The sequence below is a fragment of the Nelumbo nucifera genome, chromosome 1, assembly GCF_055504915.1.
Source record: "Nelumbo nucifera cultivar China Antique chromosome 1, China Antique-T2T, whole genome shotgun sequence".
NCBI lineage: Eukaryota > Viridiplantae > Streptophyta > Magnoliopsida > Proteales > Nelumbonaceae > Nelumbo > Nelumbo nucifera.
In genome coordinates this window covers 78,153,711-78,165,568 of record NC_142649.1, presented here as the reverse complement: position 1 = coordinate 78,165,568, position 11,858 = coordinate 78,153,711, and the positions used below count along the sequence as shown (strand labels likewise).

At 31.0% G+C, this 11,858-nt stretch overlaps 1 protein-coding gene across 1 annotated transcript; it reads left to right on the top strand.

The window, feature by feature from the left end:
- Positions 1-951: 951 nt before the first annotated feature.
- LOC104605686 (uncharacterized) lies at positions 952-5,053 on the top strand. The gene is made up of 6 exons (XM_010270536.2): positions 952-1,272; positions 1,938-2,002; positions 2,113-2,142; positions 2,226-3,180; positions 3,270-3,530; positions 4,736-5,053. The coding sequence occupies exons 1-6, from the start codon at positions 1,141-1,143 to the stop codon at positions 4,802-4,804; spliced, it is 1,512 nt and encodes a 503-aa protein (XP_010268838.1). The 5' UTR covers positions 952-1,140; the 3' UTR covers positions 4,805-5,053.
- Positions 5,054-11,858: the final 6,805 nt, after the last annotated feature.

The following is an 11,858-nucleotide window of genomic DNA, read 5'->3' as shown; positions in this document are numbered from 1 at the left end:
ACCAGTGCCTGTGGGATGCTTTATCTTGGCAACTGATTTACAATCACCCGACTGCACCGTAGGGAACAAATACAGTTTTAAGGAGAATGACCAAGTGGCATAACTCAACCTCCATTCTCTGCAACCCTCTGCTTCACCTTCGCAGTTCTGCAACGTTATCGACATTTGGTTTAGAAACGTTTACCGATAAGTTCCATTCTACCTTATTCACATTATTTATCTAACATTCTTTCTCTCTCTAGTCTCTAACTTATTATTCAGATCTTTGATCCTAAGGTACCTGCACTTTTGATAGGGCTTATCTGTGTTGGAGTTCCGTCATAGCTCCGTGTTGGTCCTGAAGTCTTCAGCCGGTCCTGTAAACTTTGGCATGATCACCGCCCTACATCCCATCCCAACCGTGTATTGGGATCATCTCCGCACGCTGAGACGTGAATGCATCGGTGGAACGCCCTCTATAGGGCGCCAATCTGGGCTCTCTCGCCACACTGACTGAGACGAAATCTGCTCCTCGCACCAACCTCACAACGTATCGCAGCCGCCCGCACATCGAAACATTTCCCGTACTTTGTTCGTTATTCATTGTGAGATATTCTCAATAAACGGTGGGATGAGGCTACGACAGTGTTCAGTGCACATGGGACCCACGATCATGTGGATGTGGTGAGCAGCTGCCAGATCCCAGTCTCTTTTCTCCCACCTTGCGCCAATTTTGAATTCTCCGATTCCCAACGGTAAAAAGTAACGATGTTACTATGTTACTCTCACCTACAATACTACAGTGATTCCTCGCATGAACTTTGAATAGCCCTTTCATAATCATCTATACGTGCTACTTGGATGATAATGGTCGCCTGATGAACAGACTCTTTCACTGTGATTATCAGTGCACCCCACGTGTACGCTCTAAAGTCCAGGATCATAATATAGGAAATAATTTTGGAACAGCAAAACCAAGGCATTGTTCTTGAAAGTTGAAATCTCTTGCCTTTGGGTGCTACAGAAACCAAAACCAAAACCATCGAGAATGGACGACTCCGAGCCTAGAAGCTCCAATCAAGTTGCAGTTTTGCGTTGATACGACGGTTCAATTACAAGCTTCTTGAGTTACTCTAGAGTTCCAGAATACCCAAGGAGAGAATGGCTCTGAGGAGAGCAGATGCCCATTCCTTACTTATCAATGACAGAGGACGTAAGAGCAAGAAAAGTGTCGCCAATGGGGGCTTGGTTCAGCGAAAAAGCATTGAGCCCGTTGACTACTGGGCTTTTCTGGTAGAATCCAGTTTTCTATTTCAAGCCTTGTAATGTTATTTTCGGACTTTTATAACTGGAGTTATGTCCACCTTTTCTTGTGATGTTGTTTTCCGATTTCTTTGGTTATATATTTGTAAGTGATGGATTCATATGGTTTCCTTGGACGAGTTATCAAGGGAATGCTCTTGCTCTGTTGATTTATTTGACTTCGTTGTTGTTTCTTCCATTCTGAAATCTGGGTTTTGTTTCTTTCCATTCTTGAGTTTGCCTTCGGTTTGATTTGTGGTTTTCTAGGGTTTCATCTTTCATATTTAACTTGTGGGTTTTGAGGTTCAGGACGAGCGTCATGTTCGTGAGATTTTAGTTTTGTAGCTTGTTACCAACTTATTATGTATTTTTAGGTTTATATCGATTTTAGGCCTTTTCCTATTTTTCTCTCTTTTGTAGTGCCTCAGAGTGTCTCCGAGCTTGATCTGTGATTTTCTTTGATACACGACCTTTCTGATGAGTCACAGCTTACAAGAATGGCCATTTCTTTCGCGTTGTTTGATTTCTGTGACATTTTCTTTCTTGGATGCTAAAATTTAAGAAACATGTATATTTGATCAACTTCCTTTCTAGAAATATGGTGCCGGTAATGACTGATGAAGCTAAGGCCTTCTCTCTTCTGAATTCTTATATAGGAAGAAATTGAAGCACCGATGTGGGTTGATCTCACACTAGAAGCCAAGTACATGAATCAAGACAAGTGAGTTCCAGAATTCCAGGAGAATTAGGAATTGCTTCTTATTTGAATTCAGAGTTATTTGTAGTCTAATACTGTGATATTCATTGTCTTGTTCTTATGTTATACTGCAGTGATGATGCATGGTTTCAAATGGCTCATCCGTAAGCATCTTCCAGTCTTAAACATATAGAAATTTATCACATTTCAAACAGTTTTAGTGAGTAAACCCTGTGTAAATTTTCAGGTTCCACCGGTGTTCATCTCACAAATTGATTTCAGCATTTTCTCTTTCCACCGGAGGGAACTTAAACTCAAATTTTGAGTGCATCAAGCCATCATCCCCCAAGCTTCCACCTTCAGTGTCAAGATCAAGAGGGAAACATTACAAGAGCAGGAAATGGGGAGAGGGCAGTGGAGCTGTTTCTATAAATAAGCAGCACCCTATCAGAATTTTGGGTGGTAAAATTTCTCATACAGGATCATTTCAAGAAACAAAACCCCTATCCAGCTTTACAAATCCAAAATGCACTGCATATACAAGATCAAGTTTCATTTCTCAGAGAAGTTCAAGAGATTCTGTCAGATACAATTCCCTAAAAGATAAATCTACATATGGTGATACAAAAAATTTGTGTTTGAAGGCAAGTGTTGCAAGTGAAGACAATTCAATCATCACCCATTTGTGCAATTCCTCCAAATCTATGTCCAGCTTTAGAGATTCACAAAGTTCTTCGAATACAAAAGCATGCATTGTCACTGAAAATAATCAGACAACTAGGTTCTCTTCATCTATGAGAATTAGTCATACAAAAAGTTCTCCTAGTAGACAACATTCAAAGATGGAGATCAAAAAATTAAAAGGACAGAAGGCTTCTTCAAGCAAATCCAGTGTGGGCTCTTCAACTAAGAATGGAAAACAATCAAAAGGCTGCAAATCTTCTCCCAGTAAGTCAAGTGTAGGATCCTCATTGAACCCTAAATGTGATATCAAGAGTGCAACCCATCAAGAAACCATGAACAAAGATGAAACTCCAGAGAGTAGGAATACTGGGAGGTTGACTCATGCTGTTCATTACAAGGTAAAAGATTCAAGTGCCAAAACATCTACTGTTCAAGCTCCAGGTCTAATTTCTGGTTCTAGATATGGACGTAAAGCTAGTGCTGCAATATCCACTTACCAAAAGGTCTCAAAATCAAAGGTAAGAGAAGTTGTGAATATCTAATTGAGACAGCAGAACTTTAATATATTTTTTTGAACCATAAATTTATACTGCCAATTCTATGTCAGAACGCACCTCCTAAAGCATTGGGACACCTTAAGGTTAATTCACAAGATCCCTTGAAAGCTTACAGAAAAGCTAAGGAAAAAGTGGGTGGAGACAGGTCTTCTAGGCTAGCTAGGAGCAGCAAAGCGAATGTTCCAGTAATCCATGTTTCAGGTCAGAAAGCTGAAGGCAAGGAGAATTCTGTCTGTGGCATAGTTCAGGATCAAAAAGCATCAAGTCATGGTGTACAAAAGAAGAATGATTCAGGATTGACCAATCTAAAGGTGAAGATGTTTAACATCAATTACTATCAGCATATACTTCATTTATTTGTTTGTTTTTGTGGGAAGAAATGCTTTAAATTCTCTAGTGCATCATAATAAAAGGAGAAATTTGTCTAGAAACAATTTTAAACAACGAAACCAACCACAAGAATGTATTCATTTAGTAAAACTAGAAGGATATCCAAGAAAGACAAGGATTAGTTGTAAGATGTTAGCCATCAATAATTAAGGTATTTAGATTGCTGATCAGTTTAGAATTTCAAAAATAACTATTAGATTTCTGAATCAGTTTAGAATTTAAAAAAAAAAACTATTAAGGTGTTATGTCTTCCTAGTTTTTTCCTTTGTCTCATTTCTTTAACAAATACACTGCTTTGTTCAAAGGAAAAAACCTACAAAGTTGTTGGCAGGAAAAAGAAACTAGGAAGTGAAATGACTTCACTAGAAAGCTTTTATGGAGTTCATATAAAATGCCCATGAAAACCAAACAAATACTTGTGGATGAAAATAATCATCTTCTGTTCATCTAGTCATTAAGATAGTTTTGTAAAACAAGGAAAGCTCAGGGTGACCTTTAGACAAATATTTTTCTATCTAAAACAATGCTAAATAAATATATAACATACTATTAAAAAAACTATGTAAAATATACATACAAGACCAGCAGCTTTGATCATTATTTGTCACCGAATATCAGAGATTCTACACTGAGAGTCACCATTCTATCTCCTTATGATGACATTTCTGAAACAATGAGTCACCATTCTATTTCTATGTACAAATCAAGCAAGAATAAACTAAAATTCTAACAGCATTGGTTTGAACTACCAGGATTCTAACAGCATTTTATGAAGGGATTGACTAAAATGGGGATCATTGGACCATATAGCTACTTTGCAATATGATCAGGATACTTGTTCTCTATATGCAAATGATTTAGGGATATCCCTTTTTTTTAAGCTGGGCACATCCTTGATGAAAAAGACAATAGATATCTTTGTTATAATGATAAAAGTTAATTTATATGTGTAGTTGTGAAACATATACTTTTGGCTAATAATTAGGAATATGTCCCCTTGATGTTGTGCCAAATTGGTACTCTTTAGAGTTCCATCAATGAAAAAATATCATAACTTATTTCACATTCTTCACTGGATTCTTTTAAATGGTTCTTGATACTGATTTTAATGGATTTTTCTTGACAGTGTTGGACCAAAGGAGAGAACCAAAGGAAAAATCAGGTTAAAGAAGTTCAGAAGATTTATTTCCGATGAGAAGGCAACTTTTTTGGCAAGATTTGTATATATAGGCCTAATTCTTCCTCCCATGAGATAAAAAATGTAGAATATTACATGGAATAGATAAAATGGTGAACTCTTTAGCTAATAGAGGTGGATTCTGGCAGTAAATTCTTGTTTTTTTTTTTTTTTTTTGCATTTTACCCATCTTTCACCCTGAAAAATTTCCACCATTTTCTGTAATACGTAAATTGCTTCTCCTAACACAAGTTGGAATTACTTGAATTTCTTGTCTCCGCATTGATAATAAGATGTAAAAAAGTACATCAATATTAAAGAAGTAAATTTGCATTCAATTAGGCCCACCCAACCCAAGTTACAACAACCCTAGCTCCTTTTGCTTCAATTTCTTTTAACAAAACTCATGCATCTCATGGGTCCCCCGCTAGTAATTAATAGCATTAATTTTAATTTATAATTATTAACATTAACATTAATTACTCAAAACAATAATATTTTAAGGTATTTTTAATTATTCTCGAAAATAGTTAATGATGAAGTTTAAATTTTATAATTAATAATAAATCTTTAATTATGATTAATAATTCTTAATTATGAATTAATAAATCTTATAATTCTTATTTTATAAAAAAATATTACTATTGTTAATTGTAATATTCAATAATATTATTAATTAATAAAACTAATATTATGAATGATTTAAAAAGTAATAAAATAATTAATTTAATTGATCATGTAAATACATATAAAATTTTAATATTTAATCTTAATAAAATAATTAATTAATTAATTTATTGGTAATATGTCACTAACATTAATTGTTAAAAATAGTAACATATTTTGGTATTAAACTTTGGTAATTCTGAATTAATGATGAATATATAAATAATAGATTTTTAATTGAACCTTGGGAATTTTTAATTAATCCCAATGTTAAAATAGTAATAAAAATAATTAATTTAATTATTCATGAAAACAATTATTAATTTTTAAATTTTAATATTAATAAACCAATTAATTATTATTGGTAATTAATTAATTTTGGTAATATCACTAATATTAATTATTAAAAAAGTAATACATTTTGGTAATTCTTAATAAAGCATGGATATAAACAATAGATTTGAAGTGAAATTTAGTTTTTTGTAATTAATGCTAAAAATAATTAATTAATGTTGGTAAACTATTAATAAATTGTCAAAAATATTAGTAATTAATCCCAAAAATATTAATAAAATAAAAAAATAGTTATTAGAAATAGTAATATTGTTTGGGATTTTTTAATTAACCATGAAAACAATTACTTAATTTTGGTATGAGTTATAATAAAACAAAATGCAATTATTAGTTATAAACAATTTTTAATATACCATTAGAAGTTAATGGGTCGTAACTGGGTTAGATTAATGAAAACCAAACCATACCCGATTGAGTAGTGGAGAGAGAGAGAGAGAGAGAGAGAGAGAGAGAGAGAGAGAGAGAGAGAGAGAGAGAGAGAGGGAGGGAGTGGGGAAGTGGTACTAATTAGGAGTATAAAGAAAGTTATTAGCGATTTTACTAATGTTATGTTTGGTTTGAAGGAAAAAGTAGGGAAAGGAAGGGAAACCTTTACAAACCTTGTATAGATTTCCCTTCCTTTCCCTACCTTTTTCTTCAAACCAAACATAGCCTAAGGAAATTTTAAAAATTGATCACTTGTAGTTTGGGAGTGGTGGGAAGGGGGAGGGAGAGAGGCATGGGGTGTTTGGAGCAAGGAGAGGCATTGTGATGTGGACCATATATATATATGTTTAAATATTATATTAAATATATAATATCATTTATATTTTATATCAAAATATATTTAAAATATTATTTGCATATTAATTTTCCTTTATTTATAAATACCTTTTTGAAAACAAACTTTTAATTGAAAAAAATGTGGGAATTCAAGTCCCTAATGGGGAACCCATCTCCATCGGGGATTAGGGATGCAAGATAAATTTTTGGGAGAATGACCGATAACCCCAAGTCAGAATTTGTAGGCTCAAAGTACATTTGGAGTAGGTGCCAGATCGGAATAGATGCCAATTCACGGGCAGGAATGGGTGCATAGAGTGTGATTTTTGGACCTTCTAAATGTTTACAGCTTTGCAGTGGGGATCAGAAATCTGCATTAGGCCTGTCTGTACTTTTCCGTAAATTTTTTTTCCCAACAGGGATCAGGGTCAAAGACAAGAATTAATTTAAAACTCAGGATCAGGACGGGGAGTATAACCCGGCTCCGAACCCACCCATTGCCATTCCTACCTGGGGGGGTCATCCCCCAAGCCCATAAATATAGTTGTAATAATTATGGTAATTATAAATGTAGTATCAAATACTTATAGAAATTATTAAAAATTTCCAATTATTTATTTGAATAATTGGAAGTTTTATAATTTAAATAATTATGGTAATTATAAGTGTAGTATCAAATACTTATGGAAATTATTAAAACTTTCCAATTATTTATTTGAATAATTGGAAGTTTTATAATTTAACTTTCACAAAATTAAACTACCAAAATCAGTAATTTTTAGTAATTAAATTACCGAAATTACACTAAATATCAAAGTTACTAAAAATATAAAAATAGATTTATTTTTATTGAAATTAATTTCCCACTAAAAATAAATTACTATAATACTTTAATTATTATCTGATAATATCATTAAATATTAATAAATTGACAAAATTACTGAAAATGTAAAAAACAAATTTATATTTATTAAAATAAAATTTTCAATGAAAAATTAGCAACAATTTTTAATTAATAAATTTTCATTTTTTAATATTTTAATTAATTACCAATTTTTTAGTAATTATTGATTTCAATAATTAATTTTCAAACATTTCTGAAATTAAATTACCAAAATCAGTAATTTTCAGCATGTAATTTTTAGTAATTAAATTTTCCAATTTGCCAAAAGTATGAAAAGTATAGTTTAGGTGTTGATATTTACTGAATAATATTCAATAATATCAATAGTTATTGAAAATATCAAAAATATTTCACAAATTAATTTAACCTTGTTTTTTTTTTTAGTTGGTTTATTGGGCATGTAAGATTAAGAGTTGTTTTAGGAGGACATTTAGGTGGGACCATGGGAGAGATAGTTTAGGAGCATTTTTTTTTTTTTTTGGGGGGGGGGGGGGGGGGGGGGGGAGAGTTGGGGTGGGACTAATGAAGAAGAGAAGGCTGCCGTGTTTGAACATGGATATGCTAGGTTTTAGGCAAGTTTCCATTTGTGTGGATTGGGAAAGATTATAGGAAAAAACTAGAGAGAGATTTTAAGACAGAGGAAAAGATTAGAGAGAGAGAGATTATAGGAAAAGATTTCCTAAGTTAGTGGGTTTTCTTCCTAATTTAATGGGGCAAAAAAGGGAGATTGCCATGCTAGGTGGTAACTCCATGGGCTTGTAGAGGGAATGTTGCACCACCTCTAGAATGAACAAGGAGAGGGCTATTGACGTGGCAAGCTCTACTTTAGTATATACTAGTAGGGACTTGTGTGATACATGGGCTTTGTTAAGCGAAAACTAAACAAAAGAAACACATAGTATATAATTGTTTTATATTTTAACTTTTTAATAACCAATCCAATCAAACTTGCCTCGAGTTGATCGGTTTTCAAGTATTTATGATTAGCTTTGGTTCAACAATATTTTTTAACCCAACCAAGTTAGGTCAGTTTCAGTTTGGCCATTTGTAAACTGACCAAAATTGAACTTACCCTACCATAGATATATATCATTATCATCATCATCATCATCATTATTATTATTATTATTATTATTATTATTATTATTATTATTATTATTATTATTATTATTATTATTATTATTATTATTATTATTATTATTATTATTATTATTATTATTATTATTATTATCATTTTATATTTTAAATATAATTTTTTAATGTGGGAAAATGAGAAAATTCCCATATTTCTTAGTCTAATATATTTTATATCATAAATTTAATTTTTTAATAATACCACTATAATTTATTAAATTTAAATTTAATTTTTAAGTTTAAATATTTTGAACAAACAAACCAAACTGAAAATAGACCCAAACCAATACAACCCGAGCTAACAGGTTTTCACTAATGGTTAGTCAGTTCCGGATGATAAACTCTCAACTTAACTAGGTCAATTTGGTTGGCAAAACAACCTACAACCGAACTAAACCAATCCTTGAACACTTCTAATATCAACTAAATTAATATTCTAATATCTAATAAATAACAATAGTTTGATCTCCAATAATTATTGAAAATTTATAGCAAAAATACACAATTATTGAAAATAAATTTATAATGAAAATAAAATAGATATCTAATAAAAATACAATAATTACAAATATATAATAAATATGAAAAAATACTAAATTAGTCAATAAATAGTTCAATCTCAAATAATAGTTTAATCTCTAAAAAAATATTAATCACTAAATTAAAAATACATAATTACTAAAAATAAATTTATAACAACAATACAATCAATTAAATCTTAAATTTTAAATAATAGTTTTTTAATCTCCAATAATTATTGACAATTTTATATTAAACAGCAAAACAAAAATAGATTTATAAATAATTATTGATAATATATTTATAAAAAGTAAATAAATAATTACTGAAAATACAATAAATATTAATTTTCGTATATATAATTATATAATGAATATACACTATTATTGTAAAATTATTACTAAAAATTATTAATTTTTTGAAAATTATTTTCTATAATTATTAATTTATATAAGTGAAATTAGTTATTTACAATATTATTAAGTTATTTAAGTAATATTTTTATTTAAAATTTTAAAATATTAATTATTTATTAAATTTAATAATTCATAAAATTATAATTAGTACTATTTTTACATAATTCGTTATTAATTTTGTAAAATATTAAATTACTATAATATGAATATTATAAAATCTATTATAATTATTTTTCTACTTTTAAGAAATTTTTTAAATTTATTACATAATTTCATTATTTTAACTATTTAAAGTTTAGTCATGTTAAATATTTTAAATTTTAAATAATATGTAAAATATTTAAAATTTTCCATTATTTGAATTTTATTTATTTTAAAGTTATTACATAATATTAAATATTTTGTTATATAAATTTTTATCTATTTTAATAGTGCTTTTTACAAAAGAAGAATTAATAAAGTTTTACAAATTAACAAAATCAGATATGTTTTAAAACAAATTGCAAAAATAGATGGCGGGATAAAAAGTCAAACTTTATTTCCTGAACTTGCCCCTTGTTAAAAGCCCACCAGCCAAGGCCATTCTCGCCCATTACACCATATCTCTCTCTCGTTGTAGGAATGGAACCTTATGGTTGGAATGGTGGTGACAAATTAATGCGAATGAGAAGCGCCAAAGGAGAAGAAAAAAATAGAACATATATAATAATGTATAGAAAAGAAAAATCAGAATGAATTTATTAGTTGGAATAGGGGAACTTCGGCTGGGGTTCATCGAATTTGTTAGTTGGAGACTTGATCACGGTCGTTGGAACAGGGGAACTTCCATTGGGGTTCCGATCTAAAGTAGATACTGCAACAGGGGTATGCTTCCGCATTCAGATCGCTTCTCTCGAACATCGAAGGCGAGACAAATTTGTAACTGAGAGACTGGTGAGATGATCGACTTTCTAATGTGATTCTCGTCCGAATCTGAGGGATGGATGCTTCAGGCAACGATTACTACTACCATCGGCTCTGCTCAGCTAAAGGTAGAGAACAGGGGGTCTGTATTTGGTTTGGGGAGCCGAGAATGTTGGAGGAGAGAAGGCGAATGACGGGGAAGCAATGTTTTAAAAACTTACCAGGAGGCCGAACCTTTTCTGCCTCTGGGTTGCAAGTCACCGGTTCGACCGGCGGGGTCGAATAGTTCAGAAAATAGCGGGGCAAGGCGCCTAGTGCCTTGGGACGCATAGATCTTGAAAAATTACCCAAAATCAAAAAACAAATCACCCCAATCGAACATCGGAGTACAAAGTTATTGTCTCCAAAAGTTTGTGTGCATTGAATGTGCAACCTGCGACTTAGTCACTAGGTCGAATGGTTCTTGACCAAGTCAATGGTGTTTGACCGTTTGACGGGTCTTAACTGAACTGGATTCGGAATCCTGGCCAAGTGATGGTTCGAACGGTTCGACCAGCTAGGTCAACAATGGATTGAAAACATTGGGGGAAGAAAGAAAACGAATGAAAGGAAGGAGAAGAAAGAAAAAGAAAGAGGAAGAGGAGGGAAGGGAAAAGAAGGGAAAGGAAAGAGAAAAGGTGAGAGAGAGAGAGAGAGATCGGATTGGAGAGAAGATGTTTGTTGTCATGCCTAGTTTGCTGTCGTAAGGTAGAAGAAGGTGAATATTGTTTCGACAATTTTTTAGTTGAGGGCAATTTTGCCCTAAAAAATTAAAAATCTTTCTTGCTCACTGTTTTTGTCATTATTTTAAAAACATAACTGATTTTGTCAAATGACCAAACCTAGTCATTTCTTTTGTAAAAAGTCCTTTTTAATATTTTGTTATTTCTGATATTTAGTTATTGAAATATTTAAATAATGTTTTATTTTTTAAATTTATATTTTTATTAATTGAATAACATTTAAATTGAATAATTCATAAAATTATAACTTATATTGTTATGACATAATTTTATGATGAATTTTGTAAAAATATAGAATTATTAGTAATATGAATATTATTAAATCTATTATAATTAGTTTTTGTGTTTTGAATAAATATTTTAAACTTTATTTAGATAATTTTGTTGTAACAATTAAACAATTCTGATTTTTTTTTTTTAATTTAAACTTTCTTTAGGTAGATGTAGATAAAAAGTGGGTAGATGATAAATAGGAAAATTAGAGATAATTTAGGAGAAAATGGGGGGGAAGTGCTGCCATTTGTCTAAACATTAGAAAAGCAAATCTCTCTTTCTTTATAGTTGTTAGAAATAATTAAACCTATGTTATTTTCTTATTGGTTTAATGGGTAAATATATGGAATTAAAAAATA

Bases quoted from the DNA above. Each gene is read 5' to 3' on its own strand.
- LOC104605686 (XM_010270536.2), top strand. From the start codon at position 1,141: ATGGCTCTGAGGAGAGCAGATGCCCATTCCTTACTTATCAATGACAGA. The intron at 2,003-2,112 runs GTGAGTTCCAGA...GTTATACTGCAG, and splicing joins AAGTACATGAATCAAGACAA to TGATGATGCATGGTTTCAAA. The intron at 2,143-2,225 runs GTAAGCATCTTC...GTAAATTTTCAG, and splicing joins TGGTTTCAAATGGCTCATCC to GTTCCACCGGTGTTCATCTC.